At 44.3% G+C, this 19,440-nt stretch overlaps 2 protein-coding genes across 2 annotated transcripts in view; one reads left to right on the top strand and one right to left on the bottom strand.

Moving 5' to 3' along the window:
- The first annotated feature begins 2,920 nt into the window (after positions 1 to 2,920).
- Positions 2,921 to 6,863, top strand: LOC139606570 (hatching enzyme 1.2-like). Its single transcript, XM_071458825.1, has 2 exons — positions 2,921 to 3,912; positions 5,531 to 6,863. Exon 2 carries the CDS (start codon positions 5,594 to 5,596, stop codon positions 6,431 to 6,433), a length of 840 nt encoding a protein of 279 aa, XP_071314926.1. The 5' UTR covers positions 2,921 to 3,912; positions 5,531 to 5,593; the 3' UTR covers positions 6,434 to 6,863.
- Positions 6,864 to 10,868: 4,005 nt separating this feature from the next.
- cacna1fb (calcium channel, voltage-dependent, L type, alpha 1F subunit) overlaps positions 10,869 to 19,440 on the bottom strand; it is a 34,116-nt gene continuing 25,544 nt past the window's right edge. The window contains exons 35-51 of the mRNA XM_071458691.1: positions 18,961 to 19,052; positions 18,717 to 18,876; positions 18,509 to 18,636; positions 18,263 to 18,359; positions 18,041 to 18,143; positions 17,745 to 17,846; positions 17,049 to 17,179; positions 16,424 to 16,555; positions 16,279 to 16,336; positions 15,403 to 15,625; positions 15,037 to 15,144; positions 14,795 to 14,931; positions 14,480 to 14,592; positions 14,128 to 14,326; positions 13,249 to 13,311; positions 13,065 to 13,165; positions 10,869 to 12,985 (exon numbers count right to left, since the gene is read on the bottom strand). Of these exons, the coding sequence (XP_071314792.1) occupies positions 12,722 to 12,985; positions 13,065 to 13,165; positions 13,249 to 13,311; positions 14,128 to 14,326; positions 14,480 to 14,592; positions 14,795 to 14,931; positions 15,037 to 15,144; positions 15,403 to 15,625; positions 16,279 to 16,336; positions 16,424 to 16,555; positions 17,049 to 17,179; positions 17,745 to 17,846; positions 18,041 to 18,143; positions 18,263 to 18,359; positions 18,509 to 18,636; positions 18,717 to 18,876; positions 18,961 to 19,052 (2,211 nt within the window). The 3' untranslated portion in view covers positions 10,869 to 12,721. The remainder of the gene's footprint in view (positions 12,986 to 13,064; positions 13,166 to 13,248; positions 13,312 to 14,127; positions 14,327 to 14,479; positions 14,593 to 14,794; positions 14,932 to 15,036; positions 15,145 to 15,402; positions 15,626 to 16,278; positions 16,337 to 16,423; positions 16,556 to 17,048; positions 17,180 to 17,744; positions 17,847 to 18,040; positions 18,144 to 18,262; positions 18,360 to 18,508; positions 18,637 to 18,716; positions 18,877 to 18,960; positions 19,053 to 19,440) is intronic.

Raw genomic sequence — 19,440 nt, forward strand, 5'->3', positions numbered from 1 at the left:
ACTTCAGTTTTGTCTGAATTTAAGAGTAAGAAATTACTGGTCATCCAGGTTTTTATGTCCTTAAGACAGACCTGAAGCTTGGCTACCTGGTTAGTCTCACCTGGCTTCATGGATAAGTACAGCTGGGTGTCATCTGCGTAACAGTGGACATTTATCTGGTGCCTCCTAATAATGTTTCCTAGAGGAAGCATACATAGAGTGAAAAGTATTGGTCCTAGCACCGAACCTTGTGGAACTTCATGACTGACTGTAGTGTTGATAGAAGAGTTATTGAAGTTTTAACTTTTAACTCCTGGTTTTACGTGTATGTCCCTCTAAACCCCTGTGATAGGACAGTGTCCTCTGCAGCAGTGAACCTCTGCTGGAGCTCAGTGGGCTGCCAGAGGAGACTCAGCTTCTCAGAGACCAACCAAACTTTTGATATTAAAGTTACGTGTCTGATGATCACCCTCTGCAGATGCTCACATGACACATCAATTTCTTTAATGGAAGAACTCAGATGTTGCTACTGAGCCCCACCCTGGGGACACATCTGTTAAACATATGTGGCCGGAGCACGGCTTACTCCTCCTCACAGTGGGGCGCTGTGTCACCCTGTGGCACTGATTTGTGGGCGGGGAGCGCACCTTTATATATAGGGGCCTGGGTACACCTGGCGCACTCTCTCTCTTCCTGTTCCGCTCGTCCGTGGTGGTGGCTGTGGCCTGGAGTGGCGTGGTGAAGCCGCGTTTTGCCATAATAACGCACGCTCTGCCCTTCAGCGCAGTGCGCGTGCCCAGCATCAGTGCGTCTTTGGCGTGTCGCCAGAACGACGCGCGCTCTCCTTCGGCGCACGGGTAAGGGGCATTGGCGCACACTGCTGCTTTCTCTCCCACTCACGTGTTGACTGTTTGGTGACATGGCTGTTTCTGCTGCAGTGAGGCGGACTGCTGGAGTCACGGGGCTGAGCTGCCCTGCTGGGGGCCTGTCGGCGTTGTCCGCCTCTCGTTTCAGCCTGTTATGCTGCTCCCGACTGATTGTTTTGTCCTGCTCTGTCCTAGACCTCTCGGCGCTCTGTAATCCCCTGCTGGTGAGGCCCAGAAACTGTTAAAGCCACCATTTCCTGGACCCACTGCTGTTTTGGCTGCGTTGGTTCATCCTGACTGTTTTGGCTCACTGAGGCCGTTTTGACTCCTCAGCTCTTCTGAGCTGTGGGGAAGCGACGTACTAAGGCTCTTCACAGAGCTGGTGTCAGGGCCTATTGCTACTTTAAGGATTCTGTTTAGTTCATTAATCAACCTTGAAAAGATTTATTTTGTTTTTAATTACTTAAAGTATATTGTGTGTGTGTGTGTGTGTGTGTGTGTGTGTGTGTGTGTGTGTGTGTGCGTGCGCGTGCGTGCGTGCGTGCGTAAGAGTGTTAGGTAGCAATCAGGGGCCATATTAACTGGGAGGCCAGTTTTATAACTTGCTTTCTTGTCTTTGTGGACAGGTGCGGAGGGCCAGGCGGCGACCCAATTCCTGGTGGTGGTATTTTCTTCACCAACCCCTTGTGGGTGTGTGTGTTTGCAGTGTCACGGGTGTTTTTGGTTAGTTATTCCTCCCCATGATTTGATTTTGGGCCGCCGTAGCCTCCACAGCCCTGTTCATTCCGCTCTGTGGCCCCAGTACGTAATTACGAGCCAGTATTGTTCAAGTGATATTTTAAGTGGTTGTAAAATAAATCATTTTTCTACTTTTCCAAATACGTCTCTGCCCGTGGTATACGGACCTGTGTAGACCTGTGTATAGTAAATTTAACCATCTCATATAAACTATCTCCTGGGGCGAAATTCCCCAGGTGGCATTGTCGGTACACCCTTTTCCACCCCTCCACTCGCCACACATACATTAGATTTCATTCATTAACTTAGAGGATGCTGCTGTTTCACAGTTCAGATTAAGGTCTTTGAGATGTTACAGTACACTTATATATTTTTGATGGGGTCACATCTATAGTTGCCCCCCAAAGCAGATAATACAGTTAATGCACTGTTACATAAAACTGTGTCTGAGCCTCTGGCAGACACACAGTTGTGAGTCCAGATGTTGAACCTCTGATTTAACTCTCTCAGGTGAAAACTGGGTGAGGAGCTCCTGCAGTGACTTGAGTCAGACAGCAGGTGGATCTGAGCTCAGGACTTCCCACCTGCAGGAAACAGTCAGAGACACTTTCTAACAGCCTGTGATTTACAGTGGAGCTTCTTCCACTCAGACTTCGTCCTCACTCTGTCATTAAAACAATAATTACCCTGATGTTGAATTCCCATTCATTTGTGTTTTATGTTCTTACGTGTTTTTCCTTCCACAGCTGCATTTGACAAAGGTGCGTTTGTTTCCTCCTCCAGCGTACCTGTTATGATGCTACTTTCACAAAAACGTATGACTAAGTCCTCAAATAACATCTGTACATATGATATAGTTTTCAATGTTGAATTGTAGTCAATGAACAGCAGTCTCACATAGCTACTTTGACCTCTGACATCTGACTGTGATGTCACAGGCTCAGAGGTCAAACTGATAGGTGGAGTCAGCCCAACTGTGATGCTCAGTGAAAGAATTAAAGCTGATGTATTGAGTCTTCACTCAGACTGAAAACAGCAGAGAGCACACGACTCCAGTTCTCAGGTCTTTGACTTCAGTCAGATACACAACTGAAGTTTTACTTATTGTTTACAAGTCACTCAGTCTGGGCCCTGAATATATCTCTGAAATGTTCCATGTAGAAGAGCCTAACAGGAGCTGCTCAGTTAGTTGAAACTGAACAGGGGTGGTCCTGATGGATATAAGATCTGCCCAAACCTTAACTGGTTTTAAAGAGAAGTTAAAAACTGCTCAGTTCTCCTCTGCCTTCATTTCATTTGCTGATCTTGCACTTTAATTAGAGATGATCTGTTTTTATACTGTTTTCTTATTTTACCTCTATTTTTATGGGTCTTTTATTTCTGTGAAGCTGATTGGATGACCTCTGTGTGTGATGATGTGTTAGACAAATTAATTTGCCTTAAAAATCACTGAGTTTTGTTTTTACTGTCATGCTTGAGTGTGTGTGGACATCACTGTCTCACTGACTCATCACTTCTTCTTCCACTTTATCTTCCCAGAGAAACACAATACAGTGTGCAGTGGAAAAAAAACACACACACTGAGAATCACACAATCAAAATAAAACTGAAAGTTGTTCCAATTATCCTAAATTTATTTGAGTTTATTAAAAAAATGGGTTGACTTTTTTATTTTTAATTTAACTAAACTACAACTGTAGCTCAGCCAAGAGCTTTAACTTACATGCAGGTAAAACCCGACAAGTTTGTTCATTCCATGACTGTAACAGATCACATGGATGGGGGTGGGGGTGGGGGGGACCAATCAATTGATCAATCAACAAAAGTCAAAGCTACATAGTTAGCTACAGCTACAGATAACGGACGTATCTACTGGCTGCGTTTCTCTGGGACTTTTGAGTTTTTTATGACACAGGTCTCTGCTTACTACAAGTTCCTCCACATCCACCTTCAGAATGCTTATGGTGTTTCGGGCACCACAAGCATGTACATGTGTCTGTGGCGGTTGCTCATCACCACAAACTAACCTAATATTCCTCTAAAGTTGAATCACGTCTTCACCCACATGACCTTTCTCTGGAAATTCACTTCAACCAAACTTCTGCAAATTAATTTCAAAAGAACAAATCATTTCATACAATAAACTGCATCAGCATCAAGTGACACAGAAACCACACACCCACACACACACAGTTCAGTTATAGTAAAGCCCTCTGGTTGTCCAATGATGTTGCCTGTTTTACTTTGAGTATAAATACACAGGTTGGACACAAACACAGCAGTGAACGTCTCACATCATCGACCTGAAGACGACAGCTTTTGTTTCTCTGTGAGTATCTTCATCTGTTTGTGTTTTTATGAACCTCCAGTGTGCGTTAGCAGGTCTGGAGGTTAGGATGCAAATGTTGATGCTAGCACATTAAGTTCAACATGCTAAAGGTAACAGTAACATTTATAATTCGTGTTCTGACACGACTTCAGTCATTAGTTTAGTAAGTGACCCCAAAAAGAAATTATTGTGTCGAATACTTAGCCCTCATATTGTCTTTCTTCTGGCTCAATGTATGCCCAGTTCCTCGGCCCAAGTCTGGCCCACATGCTGTATGACTTAACATCTTAACAGCCGGAATCAGTCCAGATGGGGGCCAGAACTGGGCTGAGGACCCTGGCATATAATGTTGGACCCTGCCTCATCTTGTTTTCATTCAGCCAGTCGAGTTGTGTCATGTTAGATTATTGTTGCTGGTCTAACGAGCTCCATCCTGCTCCTTTAATACTGATCATCTGCAAATACTGAATCAATCATATACTATTGATGTTACACAACATGACGTCAGGTCCAACTGAATCTGTCCTGGAAGAAATCTCTGTGCCAGAGATGCTCAGTTAGTTTCAGACTGAATGGAGATGTGATTAGATGACATTTCACCAGGATTCATCACTTCCTGTCCCTGGTCCTGAGTCTCTGGGTGTTTGAATGTGTTTCTGCTTGATGCCTGAAGTCAGGTCTGTGTTTAACAGCAGCTCAAGAAGTTTTCAGGTTTGATTCTCTGACATCAGATCCGTCAGTAAATCCCTCAGTCCTGCTTCTTGAAGCTTCTCTTGCTAACAAGAGTCTAAATGAGACGACAGAGGTCGTCGGGGACGTTAGACGTCATCAGTCCAACATGAAACCGACCTCCTCACCAGTCCACCTTTACAGCCTCGCTGTGTTTCTACAGACTGTCACTAACTCTGTCAGAGGAAAGGCTTCTGTAGAAGAGCTCAGAGCTGAATCAGACCACAGGCTGAAGGTGAGTGGTGGTGACGGTGAAGTCATGTGACCGTGGGGTCGTTGGTTTACAGCCTAACATGAGCTTTTTACTGCTGCTGGTTGTATTTAGGCTCCAAACATCATAAAGTGGAGTCATTAGTGAAGATGATCCTGCTGAACCAAACCTGTCAGGGTCAGAAACTGTTGCTGATTATCTCTGATCATCCAAAACACAGAGGAGAAATCCTATTGGCTGTTAGTGGAGGGAACCAGGAGATGCTAACCTCTGGGTTGGTCTACAGGAACACATCATCCCTGCTTCACTCAGTTAAAGTGCCAATTGAGCCCTATGACATCACTAAAACCATCCAATCTGTGAGCTCTTTTTACAGGTTTTGTTTTTTTTGTCAAAAGTCAGAGTGAATATGAACCAAACCAGAATGAAACAGTTACTATGGATCCGTTTTCCCTCCTTGGCCTGGACCAGATACATACACAGGTGTGGGATAAGAACAGAGTCCACACAGAGAAAATGATGGAGACAAAGAAGGAAATACCACATCACCTCTGTGGCTCCATCGTGATTATAATGAGTAGACATCATACATGAGTTTACATCTTATAACTGAGGGCATAGTGAAATAGAGAGGAGAGGGGATCTACACTGGTTTAATGAATCTGTCTTGTCTTCTAGGATTCACAGTCCAGACACTTCAGTAGTTTTTAACTCCAACGCTCGAGGCCTCAGACCCTGAAGATGAGTCTCAGTCTCCTGCTGTGGCTGCTGGTCCTCTGCCACACCTGTCTGCTCACTGAGGGTGGAAATGAAACACAACCTGAGTACGATAGTGAGTCAAACAGTATTGGTACCAGGATTTTAAGTGCAAACAGCAGGGCCAGTGAGAAGCTGGTCGAGGGTGACATACTGCAGACCAGAACCAGAATCCCACGGAACGCCAAATGTTGGTACAACTGCTTATGGAGGAAAGATTCCAGCGGCTTGGTGCAGATCCCGTACACTGTGAGCACCCAATTCTCCCGTTCAGAGCAAGACAAGATTTACAGCGCCATGAAGTCTTTCAACAGAACCTGCATCCGCTTCGTTCGCCGAACAGACAAGAGGAAACAAAAAGACTACATCAGCATCAAGAACAGAGACGGATGCTTCTCATCAGTGGGTAGAGTAGGAGGCCGTCAGATTCTCTCCCTCAAACGAACCGGCTGCGTCTCATTCGGCATCATCCAGCACGAACTCATCCACGCCCTGGGTTTCTACCATGAGCATAGCAGGAGCGACCGCGACCGGTATGTCAGGATCAACTGGGAGAACATCGAACCAGAAAAGACCCACAACTTCCAGAAGCGTGAGTCCAACAACCTGAACACTCCATACGACTACTCCTCCATCATGCACTACAGAAAAACTTCCTTCTCCCAAAACGGCAGAAACACGATCACCCCGATCCCAGACGCCTCGGTCCAGATCGGCCAGAGGAGGGACATGTCAGAACTTGACATCCGCAAAATCAACCTGCTGTACCGCTGCTCTAGCCAAACATCAAACCAGGTAGACAGGGTCAATGAAGCCAGGTTTTGATTTAAATTTTTTCAGACAAGGGGAAGTAACTTTACTGCCGTAATGCCTTTCAACAACAAGACAAGTCAAAGTGCTTTACACACCAGGCCCAGCATGTCCTGGCTTGCTAGTGTGTTAGCAGTTAGCTCACTAGCTACAATAATTCACCAGCTGACTCTGTGAGCAGCACTACATCACCAAACCTCTAAAAAAACAGAATATTTTGAAAAAAGTTATTGTGTAGTGGATTTCATGAAACTGTGACAGAAAAAGAATAAAAGAATAAAATATGAATTTATATGTACTGTATTTATTATGTAGGTCTGAATGTTTGTGTGCAGAAATGTTTGTATGCACAAATTTTTCAATGTGTACATTGAACCTCTTTGACACAAATGTCCTGCAGGATGAATAAAGTTTTTATTACAGCTTTTATCTGAGAAGAGCTGAGCCCTGTGGGTGTGGTGTTGCTACGTCAACCCTCCGTCATTTTGAATATTACCTGATGTCATGTCAGGTTGAATGAAGCACAGTGACAGAAACAGTCCATCACTGTCTGTACATATTCAGGGAGTAGAGGTGATGGTTATTGTTTTCCAGTGGTCAAATCTGTTTCCCTTGTTAAAGGTTAACTTCACAGACATTCTAATTCAACTAAAACAAATATTCTCAACTTGAAGAATAATTTGCTATGATGTGAAGGTTAATGAGACATAAGTTGCCACACCTCCTTTAAAGAGTAATGATGAGGTCCATCAGCCAAGGCTCTGAAAAAATATATTTCCAGTGTGAGCCTTGTCTCGTCGACATGTTGTATCTATACATGTACAAACTAGAATTACTGCCTCGTGGTTGTATGCCTCCGCCAAGTTGCAAGAAATATGGTCCCGGTCTCCCCATCCTGAGTTACAGTGCTTTTGCAGAACATTATGAAGTCACAGTGAAGTTGACCTTTGACCTTTGACCTTTTAGATGAAAAATGTCAATCGCTTTATTTTATTCATATAGACATTTGAGATCTATCATCACAAAAGTCAGTCATGGAGTTCCACAAGGTTCTGTACTAGGACCAATACTCTTCAGTCTATATATGCTTCCTCTGGGAAACATTATTAGGAGGCACCAGATAAATTTCCATTGTTACGCAGATGACACCCAGTTGTACTTATCCATGAAGCCAGGTGAGACTAACCAGGTAGCCAAGCTTCAGGTGTGGGGACATAAAAACCTGGATGACCAGTAATTTCTTACTCTTAAATTCAGACAAAACTGAAGTTATTGTAATTGGCCCAAAACACCTCAGAGATACACTATGTGATAATATACTGACTCTGGATGACATCACCTTGGCCTCATGTGCTACAGTCAGAAACCTTGGTGTCATTTTTGACCAGGACTTGTCCTTTACTTCACATATAAAGCAAGTCTCTAGGACAGCCTTCTTCCACCTGCACAATATTGCTAAAATCAGACCCATTCTATGTCTAAAGGAAGCTGAAAAACTAGTTCATGCATTTGTTACCTCAAGACTGGACTACTGTAACTCTTTATTGTCAGGATGTCCCAAAAATTCAGTAAAAAGCCTCCAATTGATCCAGAATGCGGCAGCACGAGTACTGACAGGAACTAGGAAACGAGATCACATCTCTCCTGTGTTAGCCTCTCTGCATTGGCTCCCTGTAAACTCCAGGATAGAATTTAAAATCCTCCTCCTCACCTACAAAGCCATTAATGGTCAGGCACCATCGTACCTTGGAGAGCTTATAGTTCCCTATTTTCCCAATAGGACACTTTGCTCTCTAAATGCAGGTCTACTTGTGGTTCCCAGAGTTTGTAAGAGTAGAATGGGGGGCAGAGCCTTCAGCTATCAGGCTCCTCTCCTGTGGAACCAGCTCCCAGTGTGGGTTCAGGAGGCAGACTCCCTCTCTACCTTTAAGATCAGGCTTAAAACTGTCCTGTTTAGTAAAGCTTATAGTTAGGGCTGGCTCGGGTATGTCCCGACCCATCCCTTAGTTATGCTGCTATAGAGCTAGACTGCTGGGGGATTCCCATGATTCACTGGGCTCTCTCTCTCTATTTCTGTCTCTCTCTCTCTCTCTCTCGATGACTTCATGCCATTAACTTTGTATTTTTTTTCTCTCCCGTAGTTTGTGCTTCTCCTCTCTCTCCTTCTCTCTGTCCTCATTCTGCAGGTCTCTCTGCCTCTGGAGCAGCAGGATCCAGATCCACCACTACTCATCTTTACTATTAACCACTGTTACCTGTCATTATTATTGATAACACCATTACCTACACAGCTGTTCCTGGTCTCTCTCTCTCTCTCTTCTCTCCTCTCTCCTCCCCCCACCCCCTCTTTTTATCTTCTCCTAAACCCAACCGGTCGAGGCAGACCCCCCCCCCACCCTGAGCCCGGTTCTGTTGGAGGTTTCTTCCTGTTAAAAGGGAGTTTTTCCTCCCCCCTGTCGCCAAGCGCTTGCTCTTTGTGGGAACTGTTGGGTTTTTCTCTTTAACAAAGTAAGGTCTTGACCTTACCCTGTAAAGTGCCTTGAGATAATGTATATTATGATTTGGCGCTATACAAATAAAACTGAATTGAATTGAATAAGTTCATTTGAGTTATGGCCAAAACCTTGTATTGTGAGGTCACTGTGACCCTGAACTTCGACCTTTGACCACTGAAATCTAATCATTTCATCATGTCGCCAGCGCCGAGGCATAAGAGCAAAACAAATACATTTCTATAACATACTATACTATGACCTTTTATAACTTATCCTATGACCTTTCTAACCTCATATACGATGACATGTTATGACTTACTAGACGCTAAAATTACTATATTAAACTTGGCAAATGCTTCATTGTGACGGTGAGAGTGGAAGAAATGCAGCAAATGCGTCGCTGCAGTGAGGAATCAGGCCTGTGGTCTGTGCTGTACCAGGTGAGCTACCAGGGAATCACTCTACTGTAACTATAATACAACATTTTTATATCTCACTGCACTATAACATTTTAATGACTTATTATCATATATCTTTATGACTTTATATTATTATATTTTTGATTTACTTTACTATATACGATGACATCATAACCTGTTATACTATGATGTTATTTGACTTAGTACACTGGTTTCCAACCTTTGAAAACCTCAAAAATGTTGGTGGCCAAACTATGACCTCATCACAAACAATTATATGATGTGATCCAGCCAGCGACGACATAAAGCTGCTCACATTGGCTTACCACAGTGATAGGCCTTAATATATGTGAATCGGAAAAAAAGAAAGGAGTTTTAAAACATTGTTAATGTTTTTAAATTTTTGTGGTAAAACATTTAAAAACATTATTTTTATTTTCATTTTTTATAATTATTTTTTTTAAAACCAAAATTGCACAGTTAAATGATTTGTTAGCCCACTTGCAATACCTTTATGGCCCACAGGTGGGCCCTGGCCCACAGATTGGGAACCACTGACCTAGTATACTCCATTCACATTTTTATGACTTAATATTTAACATTATTGTAACTTTTTAGACTTTAATACTTTTTATGCTTTAATTCATATGATTTTGTGACAATACATTTTCATGATGTACTGTATTATGATAATCATTACATTTTCTTATTTTATGACTTTTTTCTACCTGAAGTTCATCATCTACTAATCAATGCTGATCCTTCTGCAGTATTTAACCACTGGCTCTTCACTCCAGTCTGCACCACATCGTTCAGTCTACCATGTGGGTGAGTTTGCATGTGCCTCAGGGTCAGTATACCTGCGAACAGTGATTCCTACCACGTCCAGCTTTCATTGTCTCCCATCAAATCCCAGTGGTTCCAGCTGCACCGACCTGCCAGCACCATCTCCAATCCCATCCTTGACCCACCTGCCTCTCCCACTCTGCCTGATTTTTAGCCCCTACTATACTGTAATATTTTTATATCTTTTTATACTGTGACATTTTCATACTTTATTATACCATGACATTCTAAGACCTTAGTATACTATACTATTTTTACATTTTTAGACCTTATTTTACTATGGCATTTTTAAACTTTATTACACTATGACATTTTTATATCTTATTATACTATGGCATTTTTAGACCTCAGTATACTGTGACGTTTTTATACTTAATATACTGACATTTTGACACCTTTTTATACTGTGACATTTTTATACCTTTTTTTACTATGACATTTTTAGACCTTAGTATACTATGAAATTTTCAGACCTTACTGCACTGTGACATTTTTAGACCTTCCTATACTATGACATTATGATATTATACCTCATATCATATTATTAAATAAGCAGTTGTTCAATTATGGTTGCCATCCAAACAATAAAATAACTAAATAAGTCTATAGTCCATTTTAAAACGTGGCAGTTTTAAAGACTGAACAAAGTAAAGAAAGTCTGGTTTGAAAGAAAATGAAGGAGTTCAAACAGCAGCTTGTAGTCAGTCTTTATTTGAGGTAAATATGGATTCAGACAGAGCTAGTTCTCAGCTGAGCACTGCAGTTCTGAACATCTGAGGAGGATTTATAGGGAAATCCAGGCATGAAATTGAAAAGCCCTTAACTGCTGGGAAGCTGTCCAAGCAGTTGGAAAGAAAAACAGAAGTCTGACGGAAACACAAAATTTTGGACAAAACAAAAATACAGCAGACTCTCAGCTGTACAAAACAAATCAGCAGGAAAAATCCAGTACTCTCTGTCAGAATGAATAAAAAATATCAAACATTTAAAAAAAGAAAACACACTGAACTAACACTTTCTCCTGTCAGATAGAAAACAACAAAGAGTCAAAAAAAAGGCTTTTCAGTTCATCTTTTGATTCTAGACAACTCCTTCATTTATGAGAATAAAAATACACATTAATAAAATATGAGAAACATTTTTCTCCACACAGAGCAGGAAGTTCAACTTATTGTTAGACTGTATTAGAAAGAATCAGTGACAGAATCACACTCAACACTTCTCTGCATTTCTGAACACGGTTTATTAATTCCTGCTCTTAACTTACTTAAAACAATGAATGGAGAGAATTCACTTCTGACCTTCGTCAGAATTTGATATCAGAAAGATGGTGCTCTTATACAAGTGTAGAAAAATAATTTACTGCAAGAAAATATGAGACAAAGTAAGGAAACAGGACTATGTTGTGTGTCAAAGTCAACCTCCACAAAAAAAAATACAAGAAACAACAAACATCTTTCTGATATTAAATTACAGTGAAAGTTAACTACACAAACTGACAAGTTTATTATTTTCAAGTAAATTACCAGCAGGAATGAATGAACTTTTGCATAAAAATGTAACTGTGAAATTGAATCAATAATAATACTAATACTACCACTGAATTTACAGCAATGACACATTTGAAAAACTCTCTGAATTCATAACATCTGAATTCCCCTCTTTGAAAATTATAACGACCTGTTCTAAATTATGTAATTTGAAAAGTGTAGTTTCCAGTTGTGTCTGTACATGAGTTCATAAATTTAGGTAGCAAATATTCAAAAACCTTATTCATATTGTTCATCAAATTACAGAACAACTTGTGAGCCCAAACTGACGTGCAGCATAAGTGCATTGTGGGTACAGTGTGATCCCATGTAGCTCAGAGGAGCCCCTGGGGCCCCTGGGGCCGCTGGGGCCTGGTTGGCCCGCTCACACACACTTCTGCTCAGTGGTGTCAAACAGTCAGCATCGCCGTGACGACTGGAGTTGACTTGCTGTTTCCTCTTTCCTTTATCTTTTGTCTCTTCTCGTTCTTTGTCTATAATCCTTCTTTCCCTTTCACCTTCATCTCCTTTTGTTCCTCCATTTTTCTTTCTTTCCACTTTTCTTTACTTAGCCTTCCTTCAACCATTTCTTCTTCTGTTCTTTCCTTCAATTTTCATCCTCAGTCTCTGAGCCCTTCTTTCACCTTCCTTTTTCTTTCCTTTTCAGAAATTTGTCCTAACATCTTTTCTTGTACCTCCTTTCTTTCCTTCCTTTTTGTTTCTTTCTTCCACAAGTTTTTCTTATTTCCTCTTCTTCCTTCCTCCATCACCTCCCACTTCTTCCCACCTTTCTTGCTTCCTTTCCTTCCTCCTTCCTAATCAGAAGTCTGTCCATAAAACAACTAAATTTACTTTTCAGCAAACTCATTCAGTTTTGCTTTGATTAAACCCCGCCCCTCTGTTTTGTCTCCTGATTGGTCAAATGTCCTGTCAATCAAACCCTGACAGGTTGAAACATGGCTGATGCCCCACCTGTCTCACTACCTGTCTCTAATCTGTGATTGGTCCAGAGTGTCAAAATGATGTCACACAGGTCATCTCATCGGCCAGCTCGTCCTCGTCACGACCCGTCCTGATTGGCTCCTCATCGCTGTACAGCGCGGCAGGGTCGGCTGCAGAGTTGCCAAGGAAACCATGGCTCCCTGAGCCAAGCAGGTCACTGGCAGCTGATTCCATCTCATCCACCGTCATGTGACATGCGTCAGCGATCTCTCGCTTCGCAAATGCCACAAATTTTGGATCCCGAGCGTAAAGACCGAGACCCTCTGAGATCAGAACCTGTAGAAAGAAGAAGAATCAGTGACTGTCGTCTGACACATCACTGATCAGTATCAGTAATTGATCAATGCGTCCCCACCGCCTCCACCAGACTGTCGGCCGATCCTCGTTTCTCAGTGAACTGAGCTCCGAGCTGAGAGGGGACTCTGAGGGTGGTGTAGGCTCTGTACGGCGGCGGAGCTGAAGACAACACAGGAACGTTTACACAACGTTTCATAAAACCACAGCTGGGGTCATTTAGTGTGTCTGTTCATGCTTCCTACCTGATGTCCCCACAGGGCCACCGTACCAGGCTGGTCTGGGTGCTGCACCTGTCACACTGACACCTGTGGGATGAAACACAACAACTCACCTGGTGAGTTTCAGTTTGTGTCACAGTGTCACCTTCATCAGGTACACCTGTACAGTCCGGTGCGTCAACACGACAGTTCAAACACTACAGTTATTGCAGGCATTAGTCCACATCACATGACATGGTCGTGTCACATGACCAGTCTGCATCACACTGGCTGAGTATTGAACTACTGAGACGTTCACAGCTGATTCACACTGAGATCTACAGCTTCAGGAGTCACATGCTCACATTCACACTGCAGAGGTGTCATGAGGACTGCACACGCCACACGCCACTGACAGGTTGTTTCTGCTGCACTGGCTCTTATCAGACTGTACCAGTGTATCTGAGAGAGTGACAACGTCATCATTTTATCTGGACAACGTCACTGTTTCTGTCGTGCTTCACTGTTAGCAGCGTTAGCATGTAGCCTGCTGTCACATGCTTCCTCTTTCTGGACCATGAAGGCTCCAACAGGTGGATCCTTCACGTTCCAACATATCCCAAGATTCATTGCAGCAGTAATGAAAACAATCTGTCATCAACCAGCACAGACAGAGTCTGAGGATTAACTGTTAATGTCAGTGTTGTGTTTCAGCTCTGTTCAACAGTAACGGTACAACTGTTCAAACCAAGGACCTGAAATCGGCCCTCACGGTCTATGAAGGGCCACACCTTCGTAAACCGGGTCCCCTGAAGGATATGGCCCCTGAGTGGGACTCAAGGATCCTGAGCTGGAACAACAGGAGCAGAGTGTGGCCGACTATCAGCTACAAGCAGTTCAAGAGTTAGCTCCAGGTCTCCTCACCTCTCCCTGCTCCTCCCTTTTTCCCCTCACCCCCGGGTCCTCCTCCTCCCCCCCCCCAGGGCGGGCTGCCTTCCTCCTCCACCAGGATGAGAGGAGCGTAGAGAAGGCGTCCGCGGCGAGGACATGGGTTCGCCCATGACGCCGAGGAGGCTGCTGAAGAGCGACCGGAGGAGTGACGAGATTCATAACTGCTGAATGTCTGAGGAGGAGGAGGAGGAGGAAGAAGAGGGGGGCGGGAGAGAGGGGAAGAGTTGGTGGAGGGAGAGTTACATTTTGATGAAGAAGCAGGTACATGTGTGTTCGTACGGTGTGGTGGGGTTGTTGGTGTGTGTGTGTGTGTGCGCGGTGCTACTTGTGTGCGTGCACGGCGTGGTGGCGAGGTGGGGTGGTACGTCCCAGGGATCGGCAGGTCGTCAGTGCTCCCCTGCCTCCTCAGGCACTGGATGTTAAATGACGGTTTCCGACCTGACAAACAAGAACAAACACAAACACTCACCTGTCAGTGATGATGTCACAGTGTGTGTCAGCTCAGGTGTGTTTGGTTTAGATGAGATCAAAATTTACTGAGTGAACACTCAGACTCTATGATGCAGCTGAGATCACATGATTCAGCTGTGACGTCACAATGTTTTCAGCTAGCAGAGAGGATTGTGGGATATCCTCTCACCTGTGGGCGTGGCAGGAAGTAGGCGTCTCCGAGTTGTCCTCCTGCCGTCACTGTAGCCGTTACCATAGCTACTGTTAGTGTAGGGGGCGTGGCCATCGTAGTGGTCTCTGTACAGAGGAGGCTCGTCAGGGTAATGTCTGAAAACACAAACAGGTTTTAACACGCACACACACACACACACACACAGGCCTGTTTGTTCACTGTACCTGTCTGTGTACCTGTCTGTGTACCTGTCTGTGTACCTGTCTCTGGAGGTGATGCTGTCATTGTCTTCCTCTCTGCTGTAGTAACCCTGCTCTCCGTACGCCTCCATGTCCCCGTTCCTCCAGTATCTGTCCCTTGAGTCCCTCCTGCACAACAAGGAGAGTGTGACTGGCTGAAGCACCTGTCAATCAAGACAAACTGAGACAGACAACCTGAATACCTTCTTATTACATCATCAGTAACCAGAAACGAAGCAGTGTCATTGACACCATCAGAGGAGCTGCAGCCTCACACCACAGTCTCCACCTGATGACATCAGAGCTGCAGCCTCACACCACAGTCTCCACCTGATGACATCAGAGCTGCAGCCTCACACCACAGTTCATCTGAGTACGACGGCCTACCTTCCATGTTTGTAGTATGATGGTCTCTTGTGGGAGTGGTCCAGCAGGCCGTTCTTCACTGATGGGCGGTGGTGATGATGATGATTGACAGATGACCTCATGTTGTCTCCACGGTAAAGGTTTTCATCGTTTTCGCTGGCGTTCGTCATCTTGTTGAGGGAGCCGACCCGGTGGATCAGACCTCCATTAGAAACACCCCCGTCGCCGAGGACGCCACCAGGACCTGCAGACAGACAGAGACTGGGTCAACCAGCTCATCATTCAGGACTAAACACAACAACATTCAACCTTCATGAAAGAAGCTGTTTTCAGTGACATCACTGTCTGATGACCACAGAGACAAGCTGACTGAGTTTTTTTTCTTCTACGAACAAACGACCAATCAAAACTGTCTTCGCTGTCTGTGCTAATAAAGTAAGAACTCAGAGTCGACTCATGGATCAGCTCAGGATTTTCTTTCCTTCAGCTGGTAGAAACGGGACAGTTTTATAATATCTGTAGTTAATGTGTTGGATGGTGTCGCCTCAGCTCTGTATCTACCTGCACAGGCAGATAAGACTGGTAGGAATGATTTGCATGAAAGATTTCCCACCAGAAAAAAATGGAAAGTTAAAAATAAAACTATTAGTGGATTAGTCAGAAACTGTTCTGATAACGATCATTTAAGTTTTTTTTTAAATGTTAAAAACCTGCTCAGGTGAGTGTTTGGAGCTGGGTCAGCTGACTCTGTGACATTTTTCACAGCTTTACTGTTTTCAGTGGATTCGTTTTTTTCATATAAAATATGAAAATAAATCTCTGTTCATGTGTTGATAAACCTACTGAACCACAGTGACATGATGGAGTCACATGACAGGATGTTGGCGTGTTGTTTACCGGTGGGCGTGGTCAGGATGGAGCCCCGTCGCTCTTTCTCTGGTCCAAAACCATTTTCCTGCAGAGACAGTCAGATGCTGTGACCTGTGACCTTTGACCTCACTCTGAAGGATCACCTGTGTGTGTGTGGAGTGTGTATAAAGACCTTGTATGCAGTGTTCTCCTCCAGCTCTTCTTCCTCCATCATGGCGTCCTCCTCCTCCTCCAGGTCCTCGTTCAGAGCCAGACGCATCTCTGGACCCAGATCCTGCAGAGTCTTCAGACCGGCTTTACACAGCTGCAAACACACACGTTAGTACACACAGCTGCAAACACACACGTTAGTACACACAGCTGCAAACACACACGTTAATACACACAGTAGTGTGTAGTGTGTGTAGTGCTAATGTGTGTAGTTGTAGTGTGTGTGGAGTGTGTGTAGTTGTATTGTGTGTAGTTGTAATGTGTGTAGTAGTTGTGTAGTTGTAATGTGTGTAGTTGTAATCTTCTTCAAAGACTCATATGACCAATATGAAAAAATAAAACCAATGTTTCATTATAATAAACTGTTAACGAGACAGACAGACAGACAGACAGATAGTGAGACAGACAGATAGTGAGACAGACAGGCAGACAGACAGGCAGGCAGACAGACAGACAGGCAGACAGTGAGACAGACAGTCAGACAGACAGACAGGCAGACAGACAGTGAGACAGACAGGCAGACAGACAGTCAGACAGACAGACAGGCAGACAGTGAGACAGACAGGCAGACAGACAGACAGACAGACCTGGACTGCAGACGGGTTGGTGGAGTCAGACTCTCCAGGTAGCGTTCCTTTCTCCTTCCTCTTCCTGAACTTCCTGAAATAATCCTGGATCAGGAACGTCGCGTAAAACTTCCCAACTGTCACTTCCTCTTCTGCAGGAGGAAACAGGAAGTGAGTCTGTGCCCCTCACAGCAGTATTAGTACACTTTATCATAGTATTAGTGGTACTCACAGCAGTATTACTATCAGAGGTATTAGCAAGGCAAATGTACTTGTAACACACTCACACACACACACACACACACACACACACACACACACACACACACACACACACACACACACTCTCAGAGGTCGTTAATGAGCTGAACACAAAAAAATAAAACAATCATTAAAGTTCAAAATGAAAAGAAGAAATCAACAGAGTACCTCATCATTGTATTAGTACAGTTTGTAGTAATAGTAGTAGTTACTGTAGTATCAGTACTTTCACTTACAATAATAATACTACAGTAGTATTACTTGCACTCGCATCAATAGAATCACTAGTACTTGCAGTAGTAGTACTTGCAATAGCAGTAGTAGTAGTACTTGCAGTAGTAGTACTTGCAGTAGTAGTAGTAGTACTTGCAGTAGTAACAATAGTACTTGCAGTTGTAGTACTTGCAGTAGTAATAGTAGTACTTGCAGCAGTAGTACTTGCAGTAGTAGTAGTACCTTCGTGTGGAGGTATTACTTCATCCAGTAATTTTGGTTTCATTCTTTTCCAGATCTTCTTGATGATCACCCTCAGCTCCTCGTTCTCCTGATCAGGGTTACCTAGCAACAGCAGACAGTGGGTGGGGTCAGACGTGGCCCTGCTGTGTTTGTGTGGTGACTGATTTATCTGACAACAAACAGCTGTCAGATGAATTGTGACAGTAGAAGAGTCCTCCTGCTCTGGTCTGACCCTAACCCTCATGGACTCAGGACTGTGACCTGGACTGTTCCAGGTTCAACAGGACAACACACACCTTCAGTCTTGATCTTGAGGGCGGTGCGAACCAGAGCGAAGAGCGTGGCGTTAAAGGTCACCATCCCGTCGGAGTTCAGAGGCATGTTCATGGCTACCAGACGCTGAGAGACAGGAAGAGGAGGGGAGGGGGTTCAGGTGAGCAGACAGACGGGAGCTCTGTGTAAACGTGAAAATCATGAGGACAGGTAATGACCCGGAGAGGAGCCTGAGGGTGGTTTACCTTACACGCCACTCTGTGAGGACACAGCTTCCCGAAGCCCAGAGGAGGCTGAATCCTCCTGAGCAGAGCCACCACATCCAGGTGTTTGATCCGACCCCTGAGCCCAGAGAAGACCACACAACAAACACACAACAAACACACAACATGTCAGCACAGCCACAGCGTCCAGGTGTTTTCTTGTGTGAGTGAGTGTGAGTGTGAGTGTGAGTGTGTGTGTGAGTGTGTGTCTGTGTGTGTGTGTCATACTTGGCCTCTGGGTCATATTCAGACCAGATCCTCTTAAACTCGTCCAGATGATGCGGCCCCAGAATCGACCAATCACGTGTCAGATAGTCAAAGTTGTCCATTATGACAGCGACAAACAGGTTGATGATCTAAAGGAGGGAAAATCAGTCAGTGTGTTTACCTGTGTATGTGTGTGTGTGTGTTTGTGTGTGTGTGTGTGTGTCCTGACCAGGAAAGCACACAGCATGAAGAAGCTGATGAAGTAAACAATGGCGAAGTTGCTGCCGCAGCTGAACTCCTCCCCCCGCTCGTAGTCCGACTCAGGGTCACAGCGTTTACCTGGAAGGCTGGCCAACATGATCTCCTGCCACGCCTCACCTGTGGCACACCTGCGCACACACACAGAACTTTTTGATTGAGGAGACAAAGATCAGAGCTCTGTGGTGGGAGGAGGAGGAGGAGGAGGATCTGACCTGAAGAGGAGGAGAACAGCCTGAGGAAAAGTCTGGAAATTGTTGTTCCTGTTGATCTGAGTGTGATCCTGCATCGCTATCTTCCCAAACGTCTGGAGGAGAGAGAGACAGTGGAGACAGTGGAGACAGTGGAGACAGTAGAGTCAGAGCAGCTCAGCCACAGAACGACTCTGAACTACAGAACTGTTACACCTGGTGACTCTGTTGTGTAGAGTTGTGTATCATCATATTCTATAATCTGAGGTGGGCGGAGCCTGTAGATGTTGAGTAGGAGAGGTCTGAGGTTTGTTCACACTCAGAATCACCAGCTGACACCAGGTTCCTGTGTTCAGGTGTGTGATCCTGGTCTCTACTCCAGGCTCCACAATACATTAGACCTGACTAGCATAACACACCCCACTCTCCTAGCCAGCTGTCCAGGTGCACTGTGGGTAATGTAGGCACCAGGTTTTGCAGAGGAAGAATGTATAGAATGAAGAA

Source organism: Trachinotus anak, unplaced genomic scaffold (genome assembly GCF_046630095.1).
Source record: "Trachinotus anak isolate AG129_WGS33_773 ecotype Australia unplaced genomic scaffold, CSIRO_AGI_Tana_v1 ptg000022l, whole genome shotgun sequence".
Classification (NCBI taxonomy): domain Eukaryota; kingdom Metazoa; phylum Chordata; class Actinopteri; order Carangiformes; family Carangidae; genus Trachinotus; species Trachinotus anak.

Bases quoted from the DNA above. Each gene is read 5' to 3' on its own strand.
- LOC139606570 (XM_071458825.1), top strand. From the start codon at position 5,594: ATGAGTCTCAGTCTCCTGCTGTGGCTGCTGGTCCTCTGCCACACCTGT.